Raw genomic sequence first — 22253 nt, 5'->3', positions numbered from 1 at the left:
CTCAAGATTTGATGACCATTTTTCAAACATTCTGGTTCATTTTATTCTGGTTAATTTCATTATAACTTTATTCTCAATGCTACACAGTGTTCTCAGCTTTATAGAGCCATCTGGTTCATTCTGGATGCACTTAACATTTCCTCATTTTCACAGCTCCCTACAAATTAGTTAACAACTACAAAGTTGTACAGCATCATATTACAATCAATTTATACACGTACCTGCAACAAAATCTATTTTTATATTATTGTAAACATTAATTCCAAACTTTTGAATGGTAGTGTAGGGTTGCCTTTATGACACTGGTAATCATGAATCATGCTTTTAAGAGGTTCTTTATGTGGTTTCCTAAAAATAAGAGTCTTTTAGTATTTATTCTACACATCCTTTGGACATTTTCTCATTAAGTGATGAGGAAGTGGGTGTTTATTATCATTGGCCTTGTCTGTTTGGGTTAAAATTGATCCTTAGCTTTCTCCTTCAGAGAGAGAGAGAGAGAGAGAGAGAGAGAAAGAGAGAGAGAGAAAGAGAGAGACAGAGAGAGTATGCGTGTGTGTGTTTGTGAATACCGGATGGAGCCACTGAACAGGACTGGATCTTGAAGAATGATGGACAGACGGGACCTCAGGGTTTGCAGGGGCAATTTGCAAATATCAATGCCGTCAATGATGATCTTTCCTGAATGGGAAAAAATTAAATAATTAGCACAAGGTTCAACCTGCACCATTTTTTTTCAGTCTGCAAAAAGGCATGTTAATCCTACTTCTTAAAGCAATACATTCAGTATCAGGCTGTGTGTACTCACATATGAACAGATTAAGTCCGAATGAATCATTAAAAAAATCACAATTTATGTACAAATTTCATGTGGAAGGAATAGGTTCAGTTAGAAGATTAATGCAGTGAGGCAACAACACTGAATAACAATGAATATCAATGTATTTAAAGGGTTAACAATGAACAATAACTGAATGAAACGATAAAACATCCGCAAAGAAAACAATTTGTCCATAATCATAACCAGCAGAATCTTAAAGGCAAAAACTAATCCTTGATCATAACTCTGCTTTTGTAAAGCCCAACATTTGCCCTGGAAAGCAAAGAGTTCCAATGTTAAACCATTCAAGCTTCTCACTTTAGCTTTATATGGACAAACTGCAAGTATGTGTTTACCCATTCCCAAGTTTAAGAGATTTTACTGAGCACAAGTCATGTTCAGAAAATGATTGTTTGTATTGTTGAGTTTGGCCACATTGTAAGGCTCAGCTCACTGACCTGGTGGAAAAAACATGAGTTATCTACAGCTGAATGCAGTTTAACGATGCCAGGACGCAATCAAATGATAACTGACGTGTAATTGCATGATTAATTCTACCCATTAAGATAATACATAACATGTACCACATAGTAATTCTTTAAAAATGTCATTTTCTTTGTTCTTTTTTGCTCTGTTGCTTTTAGTCCAAGCTATCTGAGTGTCTGTTCCTAAAGTGCAGCTGTGTCATCAAAAAAAGAAAAAACTAAAAGGGTGTATGACACGGTCTGGAGGTAATGCTGAGAATGACTTTAATTCTCGAAAAGACTTGACCAAAGTGCTGGTGCACTCTAAAAGCTAATGCCTTCACATGACATCACCGTCGCTTGTCAAAGTGACAGGAACCATAAGCAGTGCAGCATAAACAAAGGAAGCAAAAGACTAGCTGCAAAGTTTCTGGAGTTGGGCACGGAGTGTTCTCTATCTGCGAGATTCTCTGAAACAAGTAACGACAGTTTTAACAAAAAGCAATCAAATAAACAAAACACAATCCTTCTTTCATTTTAGGACCAGTTTGTTTCAAAAGTCTGGTCAAAGCAGTCAGTGTCGGCTCCTCCAGGGCTGAAAGCATGGGGAAAGGACAGGTGCTGCTGCCCGCAAATCTTCTCCACTTAAAGAGAGAGTTATGTCATATTAAAAATGACAGCGCACTTATATTCCCTTCCGAAGATCACTCTATTGTAAGCATCAGCTGTGGCAGACACTGGTGAAGATGTAAGAGGAAAATTTACCTTCAAACACATCCACCATGTTGAAGAAAGCCAGAGACAGCGAGGACTTTCCACTGCCTGTTCTACCACAAATGCCCACCTGGGGGAAGAAAGAGAGAGAAAAGTAGAACCTCTGAAGACTGTTAGATGTACATTTAGCCTGTAAAAATATCCTCTTTGTTTAGATTTATGATGATGCTGCAAATGGGTAAAAAAGCAACGAAATTGTTTCAGTGAACCTAAAGGTAAAAAATATGTTAAAAAGTAATAATATATTTGCATGAAGTTCATGAATGCTCTCAGATGTTCAGTCTCAGTGTGCCTCAGGTAGAGTCAGTAGGCAGCACTTGTGAAGAGAAGAGAACATTTGGATGTGAAAGACGTGAGAAAATAAACACTGCTGTGACAAAACCGCCAGCTGGGTGACACTGAGGAGCCTGTCTGTGGCCCATCAGCAGGAACTGCTGTGATTTGAACTGAATGTGGTGTTTGTTCTCTTTGTTTGAATGTTTGACCAGTGCCACAACAACATGGATCTCTGTCCATGAGAGTGATGGATTGTCCACATTTGTTTGAAAAAAACACAATGTGAGTGTTTTAACCAAAGTAGGATTTGTGCATTAAGTTCTACAGGCATTTATACCAAGGTTTTGCCTTCAGTCTGATTAAACCTACCTTCTGTCCAGGGTTGATGAAGGCGTTAACGTGTTTCAGAACAGGTTTTAGCATGGGGTCGTATCTCACACACAGGTCCTGGATTTTAATCTCACCATGCTGAGGCCAGTCCTCTGGAACCTGGGACACATCTAGAGCCAAAACACAAGAACCCAATGAGAAGACTAACATTTCGACCTGAATGCAATTCCAGCACTCCTAATTCAGCTGTCATTTCTCATTCTCATTTCTTGGTTATATTTTCTGCTTCTCAGAATCCAAATGATCCAAACGACAAATTTAGACTCACCAGTATATAAAACCAAATCTCCACATTTTAGATGTCCAGTTTCTATATTCTAGTGCAAATTTTCCTTTTCTCAGTAAGAGCTACACATCCTTTCAGACCTAGAGTTGTTCTTCTCACAGTGGAAGGATGAACAGAAACTCCTGTGGATTTTTCAGATCTGAAGCAAGAGTGGAGCTTAATTTTCTCTCAAAGATGAAAGCTTTAAGTACTGTTTATCTGATGGTGACAGTGTTGGTGGCCTACCAGGTCTTGCACGGTTGTTAGGAGTCCCATTTTCTGTGTGTCTTTTAATCATTTTTAGAACTAAAGTCTTATTTTACTTATTTTTCCCTTAGTGTTTTCCTTTTTTATTCAAGGTTATTAATCTTTAGAAATATCTCCTGTTCCTGAAAAATGAATAATTTATACTTAATGGTAGTTTTCACAGGAAATTAATTACGTGAACAGTGATTTCTGACTTTTGCACAATACTGTATATTATATTTTGCATGAGATTACATACCGTCATATCCATATATATGCTATATTGTATCATGTGTTGTATATCTCTGTTGAGCTGTGTTGCTTTCTACTGCAATGAGAACAATTATTTTGCTGTGGGCAAAAACAGCATAATAATTGGGTTTGGCTTGTCTTAGTAAAGTGTTAACAATTTAACCCCTTAACATTCCAGGCTTATTACATACTAAGGCTAATTATGCACTAACTACAGGGACTTTAATGCAAACTAATGGAGCTTTTCTAAGGTTATAGAAGTGTGTAATAAAACTTTGGGCATGCCGGCAGGCCCATGCCTCGGTAGGGGTTGAACTGCAAGGGTCTGCATGTGGGTCCACATTTTCATCACATGTTCATCACTCTCATAATTATACAGCTTACACATGTTTTATAGTAGTTACAGAATAATTAGTCTTAAAATTAATAACTAAATGATAACCTTGCAGTTTATTTAAAGGGTTAAAAACAAAGCAGTCTCTTAGAAAGGCTACATTTTAGAACTATAGACTAATAGACAGTTTTAACCAATGGCAATGTAACTCTAGACGAATGGAAAAAAAAACACTTTCCAGCCTAGCCAAAGACCTAAGTGCAGTCTAAGACCACTTTATCTGAGTAGAGTGCAGAGATAAGACCTTTAAGAAGTGTTTAGACTACTAACTTGAACAGCCAAGTGTTCAGTAAGGTTTGTAATAAAAAGCAAAGTGTTGCCTCAGAAATAACCATCTGTGTGTTGTACTCACTGTCTTCTAGACTAAAGCCATCTCAGTCTCAACAATTGCTCTTGTGAGCCAAAGCGCTTTGACTGCAGGCAACAAAGGAGTATGAATCACCATGGTGGAGAGGAAAAATACAACAGATGACAAGCAAAGTGCTTTTTACGACCTGCAATCATCACGACTATCTAACATTGGGTCCGGATTCCAGAGTTTAGTCTCTTTCTATCAGGAATGATTTCTTTCCATTGCGTCATTGAGGAGGGAAGGCCTTTCTTTGGCAGTGGGGAGTCTCTGCGCTATCACCAAAGTTTCAGCGATGCTCTTGCTGCAGCGTCTCCCTCTCTCTTCTCTCCTCCTCTTCCTCCTCATCCTCCCCTCTCAGTCCTCCAAACCTCCCCAGAGACGAGTGTTTACATTCACAAACGAGTCTGCGTCTCCTATCACTCTGCTGTGGAAACTGTGTACGCAAAACTGGCAATTCCCTGATTGGGAATGTGAGCGGTGTCACGCACTCCCACATGCGGACAGTAGGACAGGAAACAGAGAACTTGGAGATTTCTGTGGTTGGGGTCAGCCTACTCTGTCCCAGACCACCAAAAACAATTCGCACACTAGAATGACAAGTCACAAACTGGGCCAGGTCAGATGGATTAAACTTCTCAGATTAAGCAATCTGTTCTAGGATTTCTCTTTCACACCCCACTGTATATGGCTGTGGGGAATGGTTAATTACACTGAGACATCCGATATGAGGGCAGATATTTATATGCTGAAAAAGCTTGTGCGTTTAATTGACCTGATTCAAATGTGTACATCATTTACACACCTAGTGTTACAAGTTACAGTGACTGTTCCTTCGTTCAAATACAACTTTTAAATGGTACCTACCACCGATGGCTCGCTTGATGAATCCGAAGTTAGCTATAACAAAAATTGTCTGCTTTATAAATAAAACAAATATTTCCATAAGGCCAAATTTGAGTCCATCTATGACAATATAAGACAAATGTTATTAATTACAATTAGCTACACTAAACAGTGCGATTAATCATGATTTATTATTTTAATCATTTGACAGCCCCATTGAAAACATTTGAATCAAGATTCAATGCATCTATTTTCAGTACTATTGCGGTTCATCAAGTTCTCTATATTCTTTAAATTTCACCATCTGATCACTGTAATTAGAACTAGACAGAATACGTTACCTATGGAACCCTCATAGTTCTCCGACTCTGTGGTCAGGAAGCTGTTGACCTTCTTAACTGCAGCCATCTGAACTTCCAAATCTGCCAGGTTCCTCACCACCCAGTTCAAATAATTAGTCACCTGCTCAACAACACACATATGCATACATACAAAAGAACTGGAAAAAGCTTTAAACTGGGCCTTTAGTGAAAGATTTAAATGACATTAGATTTAAAGTTGCACTAGCATAACAGTAATACATCAATCTATGTACAATGTATAGTTATGTAATAAGTCATTAATAAAATTGCAGAGATTAATTTGGAGTACAACACTTTAATATGTTAATGTGTTGGGCATAATCCAGAAACCAATATATAATAATATAATATAGTGGATAATTCTAGCACAGTATTACAGAAGTTCAGCATGGGCTGAATTTTCTTTGATTTTTTCCAATAAAAGAGCTTGATGTAGTATGTAAACAATGTTAAAGGCTCAAAAAGTAACACTGATCTCTCCCCCAGTCCATTCAGCACATATATGGAAACTAACCAGCAAAAACAGCTGTTTGAATTCAGCAGGGTTGTGATATCACAGAGTCATTGTAGCAGAAGATTTAGTACTCTTCCTGGTTTTTGTGAGGCAAATTTTACTATCTGAAAGAAGTGGCTGACGTCCCTAAGAATCCTGGTCCATACTTAACAGTTATTTGAATGAGGCATAATACAGAGTAGCCAATCACCGCAAAGGTAATTTACATATATGAGTCTTAAAGGCACAGTAACAAAATCAGCTTGCTTTATTATAAAAGAATAAAGAGAGTCTGGAGTTTGATCATGTAAAAATCAATTATGAATGCTTCAGTCCATAACAAGACACAAACGTCATGAGCAGTTCTACGTTACGGCCCCTTTAAAAATGACCTGAGAGTTATTGTTACGTAAAGAGAGAAAAATGTTTTTCACTCACAGTGAGGGCGTATGTTAGGCCCAGGCCAACCAGACCGGACGAGAGCCCATGGTAAGAGCAGATGGCAGCCACAGCAGCCGTAAGTACAATCACAGCACCCAGGTAATCCTGAAAAAGAAATCCATCAGTTAATTTAGCTATATTACTAATATCCCTATTGCTGATCAACCATTCACATTTAAAAAATCACGGGGCAGTGGATCATTCCCCCTATTGGTAATGCATTAGCTACATTTCTCAGTAACCACAGGTCAAGTTGGACGGCCTTGCAGTTGGCTCGAGTAGCTGTACTTACTGTTCTGACCTCCAGCCACCGGTTGGCAGCGGAGAGGAAGAGGTACGCTGTGTTGTTGGTATCAGTCAGTTCCAGCATTCGCTGCTTGAAGCGAGCCTCGTGCCTGAGGGAAGAGCCGTTAGCCACATGAAATGGAACGATTAGCTACGTGACACATCACCACAGCTCATAACTCTGACCACACAAGAGCGGAGGAAGATGAGAGTGACTTTCATTCAGTTTGTATGTGGAGTCTTAGTTTTTAACACTCTAAACATTGTGAGATGACAAGCTGTTTAATACTGGATTACAGTTAGTTTGGAAGAAGATAAACAGGCAGAAGATGTTTATTGGAGTTGGATTAGTACAGTTCCATAAGGCATGGCTAGACGGTTTGTGATATGCCCCATAAGGGGTTTTGTATCATAACATGAACTTCTTGATGCTGCTGATACAGTTTCACACCAGAATCCTCTTAAGAACTTTTAATGCATCTACTTTTTAATCTAAAAAATAATACCAGAAGAAGAACCTCCTTATCACTAACCTGAAAGCTCGAATGGTAGTGAGGCCTTCTGCGGTCTCTGAGAAATGGCAGAGCAAAGGGAGCTGAGTGGAGTCGTCAAGGTCTTGCAAATCTCTGAGAGAGAAGAGAGAAAGAGAGAAAGAGACATAGAGAAACATTGTAAAACACAGCTTTGCAGTTGGTTCATTTGAACTATTATTTTGCTTTGCTTTATTTTATTCAAATATTTTTACAAAACAAACAGACAGACTGGCTGAGCTTTCTCAAAGATGTTGTGAAATACTGTGTCATAGATGGGGACTTGAGTTAGTGACTCGGGTGTTGCCTGACATGCTACGTTCACATTACAAGCCTCATTGCTCACATTCGATTTTTTGCTCAGATCCGATCTCACTATAAAATGATGGTGATTCAAATGTGTCATTAATGTAAAAGAACAAGTGTGTGTGCATCATGCGCACCATTAACAGCAAACAAACTAGCCAGCAGAACAAGCCTTCATCGCAAAGATAATGATCTCTGACCAGCTCCCGGCTGCTCATTATAACAGTGAAACAAAAGTGAAAAAGAGATGCATTGCTTTTTGCACCTGAATGACTGAATGATGGCGCATGCACAGTAAAAAAGAAAACATAAATTCCGATCTGAGCAATCTGGCCACAAATCGGATACATATGAAAGTGGTTCAGATCTGATTTGAAAATGTCAGATTTGTGTGTCCACACAGTTCTGAAAACAACAGATCTGAGTCACATGACAGCAACAAACCGTATCTGTGCCACCCCAGCCTGGTTATGTGAGCGTAACTTTTTTGTTTCAAACAATACATTGCCAAGGTTTCACAAAATGTATTTAAAGGCTGACAGTGTTGACAAAAATTGTATTGTTTATTGATTTTGCCAGATGTGAGTTTTTGGTCATGTTTATGCAAATTAAAAGTAAAGTTAAAAATATACAGCGCAAAACAGTGTGAATAAATATGTTCATTTATTTTGATTTCATTTTAGTTAATCTTTTACTTAATTAAAAAAATGCATGCATGGTAAAATTAAATGTAAATTATTCATATGTAAATTTATAATAAATAGCTGGCTACTGTGTTGCAGTTGTTTTGTTAAAATACATAAAATCACTGTAAAAATATAACATGTTACTATAAGTTACAGCAGAATATGGCTACATCAAAGTTATCTTGTGGACCAGGTGACTGTAAGGTATTCACTGGTACACTGGTATATGTTAAAATGTTTTTGCTTTTTGTATTTTAGTTTTAAAAAGTATGTTTTAAGACTGAACTAATAAAAATCACAAACATTTTTACAGTGGAGACATGGTGTGAAATACAAGCACAGGAGCACTTTCCAGATCAGAACTCACTTGGAGGCGACGCGGAAATACTTCTGGATGAAATAGAAGGCCACAGCGAGGGGCACCAGTGCAGCGACGAAGACTGGTGTGACAAAAGTGATGATGCCAATGGCTGAGAGACAGAGGAGAGTGGAGCGAGTGAGAGACTCCAGCGTTGGAGGAATGTGCTGGAAGGAGGGAGGGGGTAACAGAACGAGAGCGCCAGAGAGTGACAGAGAGAGAGAGAGAGAGAGAGAGAGAGAGAGAGAAAGAGAGAGAGAGAGAGACACAGAGAGAGAGGGAGCAAGAAAGAAATATTAGCATGATGATGTTGGATTTCTGATGTCAGAGCATACTGACGTTCATCTGCTCTCTCTGAGCTTCAGTCTGTAGTGGTGTCTCTGTGTGAGAGCACAAGCCTCATTTCTCAGCAGAGCTTAAATGACTTTGAAACAACACAAAGAGAAAACATCACAGAGCTGCTTTCTTACCTGATCAATAATGTTGGTGTCTGCAGAGAAGCGGTTGAGGATTTGACCGAGTGGGGTGACGTCAAAGAATCTGACATTGGTGGATACAAAAAAGACAAAATGAGTATCATTTATTAATAAGAACCATACTAATTCTACTGTGTTTATCAGAACTCAGTATATGGATAATTCTACCAAACTGGTTCAAAGTCAGAGTTGAAAACTCGTTTCAGACTTTTAACTGACTTGGACTTTAACTGAACTCATTTAACTAAACTTTACTTTTATATTTACCGTAGAAATGAACAAGAAGTTAACAAGAAGTTAAGCATAAGCCTTTAGAACAAGTTTTTAAGATTATGAAAAACATACAGTCAATAAGGTGTGCTTACCTTTGACTGATACTGTAGGTATATACAGTAGTGCACAAATGTAAACATGTCTTTTATATCATTTATCTTGTCAACATTTGTGTTGTTGCTTGTAAAATCACTATATATCAAGAATTTTTTTTTTTCAAAAAAAATGTTGATACCTTATAGGTTAGAACAATATTTCTCTTCAAAGTCTTTAGCATGCAATGCATTTATTAAATTCCATCACAGGCACAACTGATTTAATTTAATGATGAACTGATTAGCTGAGCCAGGTATTGGACGGTAACTACAAATAATACTGGGCTGCCATGAGGAGAGATCTGAAAATGGTTTAACAAATACATTGACATTGATGTATTATTTTGCATCAGCTTACTTTATTAATGTCCAGATTTTTAAATCAAAATTTCTCAGGTTCCTAAACATTGTGCAAAGTACTGTCATTATTACAGATTTGTCAGATTATATAAGACCTAAAGCAGAACACTAACCCTAATCAGAGGCTGAGAGACTCTACATCATGTGTGTGTGCGAGTGTAAATACCTAAGAGGAGCATGGATGATCTTGTTGAGTAAGTTATGGTGCAGGTTAGTGGCCGCAGAAAGGCCCAGAAACTCTACGCTCAGAGAAGTGATGAGACACAGGAATATACCTGCTCCACAGAGGATAATGAAGACCGGCACGTAGGATCGATGCTGTGGAACAAACAAAACCACACACACAAAAACATTCAAATGCACTGTACTATAGATCGACTTCACAAATATTTATGACCAAACAAAATAACAAATATTTGTCCAGCTACACAAATCCCTCAACAGACAACAGCATTCATCACCTCATCGTTCCTCATAGTCTCATTCTGCGTGTAGTTGGTGGTGTTAGCATCCAGGCTGAAGGAGCTGTTGGGTTCATTTGGAGCTGAGGAGGTCCAGTCTGCCAGCCAGTAGTCAATGGCCACCATGACAGAGTGCTTGGCCAGCTTGGAGGTGACCATCAAGAAGACCAATAAAAATCCTCCAGAGGACAAGTAACACCAACACACCTTCCACGGGATCTTAGAACGCCGGCTGGTGGTGGTGGACATGTTATCATCCTCGTCCTCCTCCTCTTCTTCCTCTGTTAAATATCATTAGATAGAAGAACTGTTTATGAAGGAAAAAAAGTGTCTACTTAGACTGCACAATATATCACCTGTTTCGTTATTGTCATTTTGGCTTTTGCAATATGAATATCGTAGAAGGCTGCAACATGTGATTCCAAATGAGCAATCACTATATGCTGGAACTAGGGCTGTCAAACAATAAAATAATTCATTGCAATTTATCTCAGTATTTTTTGAATAATCACATTTGTCTTACTTGTTCATATTTGACCCTAAATTCCATTTAAAAAGCAGTGCATTTTGATAAAGCTTGACAAGAGGACTAAATAAGCTTTATCAGAATGTATTATAATAATTCACCATGTGAATACTGGGTTCCATAAAGTACTCCTTCGTTCAGCTTGTGGATTCTGATTATAGTGGAGGCTCTCGAGTATTGGTAGCTTTCCATTTTGCTTCTGCTACTTTTGTTAGTGTGCTGCTCATTAACTGATCCCTAGTTCTCACACAAGCACTGTCAAGCAAAGTCTGATGAAGGTGCTGAAGATATCACTTTAAAAGCCATTTAGCTTTAACAAAAGAGCAGCGCGTAATTTTGTCATAGCAACATACTGAGTGCGAGCAGCTGGGCTTCAGTCTGCACTACTATGGGTGGTTTAAAGAGCAAAACTGGGACAAGCATGACAGTTCCTTTAGGGACACGACTCTGTGGAGAATAGCACTTTCCTCATTTAATACTCTGAATTCACAATTTACAAATGTCTTTTTTTACGTGTGTAATGAGGCAGAATGCTGAAGTCTGCACTGCTTTGGACAGGAGCCTGACGTGAACTGGGAAAATGCATTAATAGCATCAAAATAATAAGTAGCGTTGATAAATTCTTTCTCAATGCGTTATTAATATGTTAACCTTGACAGCCCTAATGGTAACAATCACAATTCAAAGCTTGTCGAAATTAAGCATCACTAGAGTCTACTTGCAAGATCAAGTACAGCAAACAATTACCTTCATCTTCATCATCTATTTGGTTCTTGGCTTCTCTGGAATAGAAAGCTCTTCTGAGGGTCTTCCTCTCAAGAGTAGTCTGACTCTCAATGTCTGTGTCCTAAAATGAACAACACTCATGTCACATCTCACAGCAATGAGCAGCAAACACAAAACTGAAAATGATTTGTAAACAGATCAGTATTGGAGTTCCGAATTCACAATGAAAAAAGTGTTACTCAGTATTTATCGCTGCAATAACTATCCATCGTCTGGACGTTCACTTGGACTGCAGTGAAATAAGGCTGCTGTTGATTGGGGGACAGCTAAAGTGGATGTGTGGGATGTGGTGAAGAGCGCTGACCTTCTCCAGCTCCTGGTCTTGTCTGTTCATCAACGTCTTCCAGTGTTCATACAGCTCCACATCATGAGTCTGGATGTCCTTAAGTGTTCCTTCTCTCAACACAGAGCCATCCTTCATAGCTATAATCTGAGAGGCAGAAAATGGAGAGGCACTCCATCCACTAATCGATCGAGTAAATAAGTGTTGTTAAAAACAGTGAAGTGCACTTGCTAACATGGTGGTGACTAAATGGATCTACTTAATATAATTTAGGACATGTTTAAGCCAAATGCTCTCATGTTTTATACGGTTGATAAACTGAAGTTACACCAAACAAAGTTGACTAGCCAAGGCGTGTTGTTCAAAGTTTGTTTCTTTAGTAATGCACTGGAGCTACTAGGCTAATGCAACTAACAAGTAAGGGAAGCTCACAGCCACTAGAAGCTCATAGCATTTACCAAAACCACACTTCCCTCAAACCATGTTGAGCAATCTCCAGTAGATGTGCTTGTGTAGTTTCTGACACTGTATGACATACTGTTATAAAAATATGTCTTAGCTGATTGACTACATTTAGGATATTATTCTTTTAAGATGGTGAAGTGGATGTTCTCCTAGTGTCAGCACATTACACAGTACGTAGAGAACACTACACACATTTTAAACAGCCGTATGCAAAAGCTTGAACACTCTACAAACAAACTTAAATGTTACAAGCATTTTACTGCAAATCTGAGTTTAAACATGGAAAAAAATGAAACACATACAAAATATAAAATGTGGTGTAATTTTTGCACAGGCTACATTTTATGTTTTATTTTTTCCCAATATGTTAAACTCTGCAAATAAACAGTAATCGTGCATTAAAATGTGCAGAAGTGTGTTCTCTGTAGAGGAAGTGTTCACGTGTTCTCACTTCAAAAATCAAGAAAAACAAAAACAACAAAATCAACAAAAATAACTTAAACATTTGACCAGGGGCGCCCAAACTTTTACATAAAAACACGTTTGTGCTACTGATACTGACCCAGTCAGCGTGAATAAGGTACTGCAGTTTGTGGGTGACCAGAACCACGGTCCGTTTATCATCCTGTAGGAACTTCAGAATGCCCTCCTGCATCAGGTGGTCACTTAGATGGATGTCCAGAGCAGAGAAGGGGTCATCCTAAAGGTGGATAACACAAACAAACAAAAACATCAGCAAGTGGTAAGGGATAGGTTTCCTTTAGAATCAATCTTGTGAAGGGACTCATTAATGATTTAAAGACACCTGTGGAAAAAAAAACAGAAGAGGAACTTAACATCAATCAACTCAGTGTTATTCCAGGCTGCTGAAGAAAAGCTGATTATTTTGGCGAGAGCTTTTAAATCCCATCCCCAGTGGATTTCAGACTCAGCATCAGGTCTCAGGAGAAGCTTTAGTAATGTTTCCTAACAGGCGTGCATTCGTGTGTAGCTGTTAACAATAACAACTCTTTTGGAGGGGAGAAGTATCCTTGAACATGTAATTTTACATCATCCGAGATGCGTTATCTGGGCGTAAACTCAGAGATCAAATTAACAGACTGCGGTCATCTGTGGGTGGACTGGAGGGACAGAAGAAGAGGAGACTATCCCTTTATTCATCCATCTAACTGTCCATCTTTCCTCTTATTCTATCACTCTGTTGGCACGGTTGTCACTTGACAACTCCTATTTGTAGTATTTTTCACATTTTCCTAATACAGTTTTATTAAATTCCTCACCAGGAAAACGATGTTGGTGTTCTGGTAGAGAGCTCTGGCCACACAGATCCTCTGTCTCTGGCCACCACTAAGATTTATTCCCTGAAACATATCACATACAGACACACACTTCACTAATTAAATCTGTCAGTATCCATTCTTTATGACTGATATGGTGGTCTTTCCTTGATATTCATTAATAGCCCATTATCTGTTTAGCAGTGTTGTGGCAGCTGAGGCCCTGATCTCATGTGTAGTGAGATAAATGGAACAGTGAACTAAAGTGGACTAAAGCCATCTTCGTCATTCCTGTGTCTTACTCTTTCTCCAATTTCTGTCTGGTCTCCGAAAGGAAGAAGGTCAATGTCTGGCTGCAGAGAGCAAGCGTCAATCACAGCCTTGTATCTGTAGGAACATGGCAGAAAAATGGCAGCAAAAAATAATCAAACCGGCGATATAAAATATAGGATATAAAATGAAGGTAGAATCTTAGTTTTGTTGCTTTTTAAATTAATTTTAAATGAATTATTTTTAAAATAATTTTTGGAACCTTCTGGAAGGATTAAATGCTTTGGATGTCTCGTTCCTATCACCACCACTGTGAACAATTCAGCTCTGTAAGTTGGTCTAGAACTTGTCAAACCATTTTGTTTTACGTTTTAACTATTTAATTATGCAGACTTTTTGAGAAAATACCTTTTAAAATAACAATTTTGTATTTTTTTACATTTTATTTAGTAACTACAAGAAATTATCCAGTAATACTATGAAGTATCTACTATGAAACTAATATGCAAATTATGAGTTATGAGAGTGACGAACTGAAATTTCGGCCCACATACATATCCCTGAGAGTTTAAAGGGTTAATGTTCCTCTGAAATGGATGGATGGCCCTCCATAAAGAGGTCTCCCTCACCTCTGCTTGTTAAAAGGGCTCCCAAATGTGATGTTGTCCTCTACTGTAGCATTCAGCAGCCATGACTTCTGAGCTGCATAGGCCACAGAGTACCTGTTTTTACTGAGAGAGAAAAAGAGATGAAACTAAAGTGAGAGATGGCTTTATTATAAAGTAATGGAGACCACAACACACCAAGCGGTCAATAAATGAACAAAAAAATGTAGGGAGTCGCATTACTGATTACCATGCATCCAGCGTGGAAACCATAGAATGTTCCAGACAATCAGGTTGAAACAATGAGAGTATGGACTGTTGGGACAGCACTTTGAATTCTGTAGACTGGAGTTTATTCCAGTTTAGAGTATTCCAGTGCTTCGAAGAAATAGCTGGGATTTACCGAAGTAACAATGGTTTTCTGCACTACACTTAGCATTGAGTTACTGTTTTGTAATAATAGCCAGGTAAACCATGTTAAAGAGAACAGGTTTACAGTCTTCTACAGACTTTTTTTACAGCTGCTTTAACACAAACTGACAATTTCCACACTAAAGAAGTCCAAGCATGAAGCTCAAATTTCCAACATTATACCATTCAATTACCTTTGAATAAAAAAACAAAATATAATGTATTGAAAACAATGTCTGATTTTGAAGTTTTTACATATTTTTAAAGAGGGCATTTAACCAAACAAACATGCTCAAGCCACTGTAAAACTGTAATAAAGCCATTAAAACTTTAATAATACCAAAAGATTTAAAGAAATCCTTCAGTATTCTAAACACTTTTGTTGTAATAATATCAAAGTAACCGTCAATCAGTCAGACTAATCCTGAAACCTGCCGGACTCGCAATTCTACATTTAAAACACTGATTTGGTGAGTTCTGCATCAAAGACTCCCAACATTTTATGAACACTAGCACACATCTCACATTACAATGGGAAAAGCTGGGGGAGGGAGATTAGGCTGAGAGCATTAACAGATCCAAAAAGAAGAGAACTCCATAGAGAATAAAGGGATGAAAGAATGGATAGATGAATGAATGAATGGATGGGCAGATGGAGGGATGGATAGAAGGAGGGATGGAAAGATGAATAAATGGATGAACAGATGAACCACTGCACTTCTGTTGTAGAAGTCTGCAAATAAATACCTCCGTTCTTCGTGGGAAAAATCAGAGTCATACTCGCTGTCGACAGGGGTCAAAACATCATTTTGTCATGTCAAAACATCAAGTCATGTATAGAACAGGGACATTAAATATTAGAAGACCATATTCACAAAAACTCATGCACTCTTGTTGGAACAGCCTCCACTTGTTTTTTTCTTGGCATATTCATGCTCCCAAATATGTTGTTTCATGACCACTGTTGCTAGGTTGGACAAGTTTAACAGAACACTTTAGCACACAATATATCTACATTTAGAGTATGTCATTCACATCAAACAATACCTATTGTGTATGCATGTGAAAGATCACACTGTGAGGATATTCTTTTTGTGTAATCAAGGTTTTTGGGATAAACATCTGATAAACATCAGCATAAAATTCAATGAGTTCAGGTATTGTAATATTGCTACACTTTAAAAAATGGTAAATGGCAAATTAACAGGTTATTTTACCTCAAATAAGTACTTTGAATGAAACATAATGATAAGTCATACAACGATAAACCAGTTACTAAATTAAGTTGAATAAGGTTTGGCCAATGTTCTGTAAACCTTGTCCAACTTCACGAAAGTAGCTATGAAAGAATGATTTGTTGGCGAAGCTTTCTCACTTAACTGGCTGTTCTAATGACAAAGGTATAAATGCCCACAAGCACAAGCCACAACTACATTCAAAGCACTTCAAATTAACAAGAATAATACAGTTCTGTGGTGATGGCTGTAATAGGATTGTGTTGTGTGCATGTGCACGTGTGTGTGTAAACACCCTTTATGAAATACCTTAAATAGTCGGGGAACATCTCACTATCAGGAAGTCTGATTGAGCGTAGTGTAGGAGGAGGACACACACAGAGAGAGACAGAACACACACGTGACCAGGGTTAGTTCACAGCCCACTGGGACACAGATCACTCTGCAAGGACACTGACACACTCTCCTCTTCACTCGGTTACTAAATGACCTCAATGATTCTCTAGCTTTGGCTGGAGAGTGCTGTCACTGTCCTGAGAGAAGAAAAAACTTTCATAGATTAGCATTCAGTGCAGTGTTTGCAAGGACAGCACAGCCCGATAAAACAAAGACACCACAACATAATTTGCATCAAAGTACGATTCTATTCACACAGCTAACAAGCTACTGCCTCCTAACATATCTTCAAGCCCCAACCAGGAACTGCAGAAAATAGCACTAGGACTATTACAAGAACAACTCTAACAAGGGGGCTTGGTATATACTTGAATTTACTTGATTTACTTGACTTCCACATGAATAAAATACAGTACAGTGCAAAAGTCAAAGACCACCTTTTTGTTTATTAAATTTTTAGTCAAAGCATTCATTAAGTAAAAGTTATTAATTTTTCAATCTATCTATCTATCTGTCTGTCTGTGCCCATCCTTTGCCTTTATTACAGCTTCCATTCTTTTGAGGCTTGCTTTTAGTTTTTTGAAGAAAGTTCAGCCTTAGAAGTTCGTTGCATTTTCTTCTTTCAAATTTAGACTCATCAGTCCATAAAACTTTACTCCACATTTCAGATGTTCAGTTTTTTGTTCTAGTGCAAATGTTCTTCTTTTTGGTCTATTTCCTTTTCTCAGTATTTGGCAGTTGCACATCCTTTCAGACTCATAGTGTTGAGTTGGTTTGAACTCCACTTTTGGAAACTACTGCCTTTCACATATTTTCTTTTGACTTTCCCCTTCCTTATTTAAATGGATTATTTTATATTTAATCCCCTCACAAACATCTCCTTTAGCCATTTTTGCCCTTCTGCATTTAGTAAGCTGGACATGAGAAAGAAATCTTCAAGGTGTGTTTGTGTAGTTGCTTGTGTGAATGTCAGTGTCCTTTGAAGGGGAACACAATATCAGTGGTTTCCTTTGGGAGCAGCTTTTGTTAGGAGGATGCAGATATAACTCATAGGTTTTGAGACTGGAAAGATAAAAGAGTTAAGGAGGGGTGCATAAAAGTAAAAAGGGGACAAATTCAATAATGACAGATCTGATGATATACTTGATGATATAAAGTTGGAGGCTTTTGTGTAAAATATGTATTCTGCTTTTTTCTAACACTGTAAAATAAATAACTTGTACTTAACGGCCATTTTGTCTGGAAGTTGAATAAACGAAAGAGTGAACTCAACTGAGACAAAACTGTGAAGTAACATACACCGGTAATTTTATTAGACACAACTTGTTGGTGCTTCTTGTAAATGTAAAGTTAGAGATGACATATCTTCTTTTTCCATGCTCAGTCTGTGTTAGTCATTGTATAGTGTTTCATCAATAACCAGTGTTTGATGACAGGATGACTGCTGGCTGGATATTTTTGGTTGGCAGACTACTCTCAGACCAGCAGAGACAGTACCTGCTACGCCTGATACACTTGCATCAGCACAACACACGCGCCTGTATCACTGCTGTGCTGAGAATGATCTTCCACCCAGATGACATCTGGTCAACAGTGGTCCTATGGTGGTCTTTTCGCCTTAAGGGGCAGGGTAGGCTAATAAATTGTGCATCAACAGATGGGCTACAGTCAGCAAATGTAACTTACAAATCGTACCTATATGGTAGGTGATAAGTCCTGATAAGTTCCTGATAAGTCAATGCAATGTAAGTAAATTGAATGCCTAATGTCAATGATTTTTTTTTACTGGAGTTCTTGTACCAGCTCTAGCTTGTGCTGCATCAGCTCCAGCATTTCCTGATTGGAGCTTTGGAGCACTCCTAAAAAAACTCCACAAAAGCAGAGAGAACATTTCTCAATTATCTACCAAGCATTTCACAAATAAATGATCAAAGTGAGTAATTTAAGTTTAATTACAAAAAATGTAAAATGTAAGCACAAGGAGACTGGGAAACTTTTCTAAATTTTGTGTGACACTGTTGAACTTGGCAAATGCTAATCAGAGACCATCTCCAGTGTGGACTGAAAGATGGAGACATGAGCATTTCCACATTCTTACCAGTGACAGGAGACAAAAGAGAACGCTGATAGCGTTAGTGGTGATAAACAGTGAACAAGACGGAATGGTTAGATTGGGCTGAACAAGAGCAATCAAGTTAGGCTGCTTGCTTAGAAAACAGCACATGCAAAACTACAAAGACATGTACATGCACATATGCAGAAAAATGCATGCATGCACTGACAAAAGCAAAAACACTTACTATCCCAAAGTGATAGTCTTCATCAGCACAATGGGCAAGATGGAGCACACACACACACACACTCGCACATACACACAAGCACACGCTTCAGTATGTACACAGTGGTACATACAACGCATAAATGGTAAGGCAACATAGTTGTTGCCACAGATAACAACTTTGATTAGCATTAGATTTATCAATAGACAAACTCCTAGTCTGCTGTGGTTAAAAAACATCCTTAAAACTTAAGTTCTCTTACTTGCTCCAGTAGACTTTTCCACTGTGTGTCTGCATCTCTCCCAGCATGGCTAGCAACAACGAGGACTTCCCACAACCAACCTGACCCACGATCATGGTCAGCTGACCTGCGGAAAGCAAAAGCATTCCAATTTTAATGTTATGAGGCAACACACTGTCATGGCAAAAAAAGCCACATGTTCCTTATTTATGACTAAAATCATCTGTACAGTCAGTAACAGGAAGGCTAAATGAGAGCACTTTAGGTCACCAGCATTGAGCTAAGGCTTGCTTGTTGTCTGTATTTGACTGCAGACATTTTCTTTACAGGAATTTGGAGCATCTCAAGCAGCTGTCACAATGAACATCCAAAACAAACTCAATTTCTCATTTTTATAACAGAGCTGGGTGTCACTGAACCCACCTCATCAATAGCACAGCTTATATGGATATATAATACAACACCAATCATTTACTGCCAATAAAAAGTCAATAAAATGCTCTAGTGGTCCTCTTTTATTCGCCAATATGGAAACGGCAGAAGCAAACAGCTGATGTCATCTGTAATGCTAATGTTACAGGAAAATGTAAAGTTGGTAAAGTGCAGTGTTTAATATTGCTGGCCTGCAGGTGCAATGCTGCTATTTGATTCCCTGGCTGGGGAAGCACACCACGCTAGCAGATTCACCCAATACACCAGTTGGATGAGTTTAACGAGTAGCCAAGTCCAGTATGTTTCATGCATGTTTCAAATGAAAATAAAGAAGCTGCAATCTCTTGATCACCTCCTGCCGTCTAATCTGTTTCATCTGAAGTAGCCCACTTTGTTTTTGAGGCAGATAAGAAACATTAGGAATGGCTGGACTTTCGGGGTCAGCCTTAGCCTAACATGGACACCAAACCGACTGCTGTGCTTCCTCTTGTATAGTTTTTGACAGCCCCCAGAGCTAACATTAGAAAACAATATTGAAATAGGTTTATCGTGTTGTTCAGTTTAACTTTTACTATTTCGCACAATAAATACATTTCATATTTACTTTGGTTGTTAAAAATGGTTCTTATTAAAACTGAGTTTATGTTATTACAAATGGAACTGTTAACCTTCAAAAATACTTTCTGCTTAAGCATCTAATATATATATAAAAATGTATGTAATGTATGTAAATCTATAGATAGATATATATATATACCTTCGCCTACCTCTGTAACCAGTACTGAATAAACTGTAAGTCTGCCAAATGCCAAAATGTAGCAGAAAAACATTATTAACTGTTAATGTACCATGATTTTATTCAAGTAACTTTTGACTATGTTTTACTGCATTTTCATAAAATGTTTACCCAATGTGGATGTAGCTACAAACAAAACGCATAAAACAGTTATAAGGTTTTGAATTGACTGTAATGAAATGCAACCATAATGCAACAAAAAAAGAGCATGTGAATGAGCACAACAGAAGAAAAATGCATCTACTACAAATTACATCAAGTTTAGTACAGTGCTTTGTATTTTGGAAATGATACGATACAGAACAGTTTGCAATGTGCCAGGCCATGAGAAAGAATAATAAATAAGTCAAGGGGGACCTGATGGGGTGGAGCGCTGGGGCTGTTAGGGAAAGAAAACCCTTCTTACAACCAGAGCAAAAGACAAAATTCTTTAGGGGAATCCATACTCAGCACGAGAGACAGTCTCCCTCTGGCCAACAAGAATCTAAAGACCCGCTTCAGAAACAGGCTGCTATGGTTAACACACATTATCAGCCAGTACAAACTGTTCAAACCAACAGTAGTATAAACCCAGAGCTGACCTGCAGGTTATATTCAGAAGACTTTCCCCAGGCACAAACAGGATTGTACAGAGCTGGCCAAAAAGGAGCTGTGTTTAGTAAAATAGCTGGGATGTTTTTAAAGACAATAGCATGAGGGTCACGGCCCTAAAATGAAGTAGCGAGCCAGAGAGAAACACATCACACTGCTGGCAGACACAAACCCTCCAGTTATCTCACAACATGGGTCAAATTACCTGTGGGGATGCGGATGTTGATGTCCGACAATGTCGACATGTTGCTCCCCCATGTGAAGTAAGCATTGTTCACCTGAAGTGCAAACAAGAAATATGAGCTGACTTTCACAGATAATCCTTACGTTTCATAAGTTTATTACTGCTTCCTTCAAAGTATACAAACTTATTACTGTTGTTTTGCTATTCAGCTATTTTAGTTACTGTGCAATTATGTTAAATTACATTTACATCCAATTTACATACAAGACATTTAATCAAATTTGTATCACAATTCAACATGTGTGGTACTGATTTATAGTTCAGAATGACTTTCCACAAAATTTCTTTACGTTACTCAATGAGCTACAAGTGAGAGATAACTAAACAAAGCATATATGCCATGGAGAACTTTAGAAGTTTAACCATAAAAGAGCACCACAGCACAATTTAACCCAAACGGATTTCATCTCCATCCACGTGAACCAACTCGGTTGGTCCGGCTCACGTCTTGTAGGATGGTTATTCCCTCTCTGGGACCGAATGTTTATTTATGACAACGATAACGCTCCGATCCATCACAGAGGCGAGCGAGGGCCAGATCTGCGCTAGGCTAAAGAGTTCACTGGGAAAAGGGCAAAGTGAACAATCAAAAGCAGCTGGGAGCGCTGCTCAAAAACAGGGAGGAAAAGAGGAAGAGAGAGAGACGGGAGAGTTTGAGAATAGAGGAGTGTAAATGTCAGGGCAGATTAAAAGTGTAATCATAACCAAGCGAGCGGATGTGACATGGCTGAGTGTGGGAGAGTGACGAGCGCTCACGAGTTTCTTCTGTGCATTTGCTGCTGTTGGGTTCATTAGTTAGAAGGCTAGCACTGTCCGCTGGGAGGGTTAAAGGAAGTGGACCCTACAGGGACCCGGGGCCAGAAAAACAACAAAATAAAACAAACCATAAAACAAATGACCATCCAATTTCAGCAGCGTTTTTTTTCTTTTTTTGGTCTTCTCATGAGAATCATAGACAACTTTCTTGCCGTGGTTATAAAGAGAGCAGAACCAAAACCAATTTCAACTAAACAGCTCTAGTATTGTAGGACAAGGTTCCTTAGAAATTATTAATTAAAGTTATTGTTTCACTATTTAAATGCAATTACTAGGACTGTCAAATGGAAGACGTCCTCCTGAGATTTACTGATAGTACTGGTATCAGTCAGTCAGCGCTGTGTTTTGCTTACTTAAGACTCAATATCCTCCAGTGATAAACAAATTCACCATTGCAGTAG

General features: G+C 38.4%; 1 protein-coding gene across 7 annotated transcripts in view; it reads right to left on the bottom strand.

Annotated features, from left to right (window-relative positions):
• Window positions 1-22253, bottom strand: part of abcc9 (ATP-binding cassette, sub-family C (CFTR/MRP), member 9) — a 58757-nt gene that overhangs the window by 7546 nt on the left and 28958 nt on the right. For 3 of the 7 annotated variants that reach the window (XM_036576983.1, XM_036576981.1, XM_036576984.1), the window contains 20 exons: window positions 20998-21070; window positions 18995-19100; window positions 16367-16402; window positions 14436-14537; window positions 13839-13923; window positions 13540-13620; window positions 12822-12959; window positions 11816-11941; window positions 11473-11572; window positions 10200-10480; window positions 9905-10056; window positions 9005-9074; window positions 8544-8701; window positions 7188-7280; window positions 6662-6764; window positions 6367-6474; window positions 5415-5535; window positions 2701-2831; window positions 2047-2125; window positions 570-678 (listed from right to left, as the gene is read on the bottom strand). In XM_036576983.1, coding sequence (XP_036432876.1) covers window positions 570-678; window positions 2047-2125; window positions 2701-2831; window positions 5415-5535; window positions 6367-6474; window positions 6662-6764; window positions 7188-7280; window positions 8544-8701; window positions 9005-9074; window positions 9905-10056; window positions 10200-10480; window positions 11473-11572; window positions 11816-11941; window positions 12822-12959; window positions 13540-13620; window positions 13839-13923; window positions 14436-14537; window positions 16367-16402; window positions 18995-19100; window positions 20998-21070 — 2252 coding nt within the window. Of the gene's footprint in view, window positions 1-569; window positions 679-2046; window positions 2126-2700; window positions 2832-5414; window positions 5536-6366; window positions 6475-6661; window positions 6765-7187; window positions 7281-8543; window positions 8702-9004; window positions 9075-9904; window positions 10057-10199; window positions 10481-11472; window positions 11573-11815; window positions 11942-12821; window positions 12960-13539; window positions 13621-13838; window positions 13924-14435; window positions 14538-15569; window positions 15606-16366; window positions 16403-18994; window positions 19101-20997; window positions 21071-22253 lie in introns of all 7 variants that reach the window. The other 4 variants (XM_036576988.1, XM_036576987.1, XM_036576985.1 and 1 more) reach the window with 2 other exon arrangements.

This window comes from Colossoma macropomum, unplaced genomic scaffold, assembly GCF_904425465.1.
Source record: "Colossoma macropomum unplaced genomic scaffold, Colossoma_macropomum, whole genome shotgun sequence".
In the NCBI taxonomy this organism is placed as follows: domain Eukaryota; kingdom Metazoa; phylum Chordata; class Actinopteri; order Characiformes; family Serrasalmidae; genus Colossoma; species Colossoma macropomum.
Note: the sequence above shows the minus strand (reverse complement) of the source record. Positions and strands in the feature narration are given on the sequence as shown.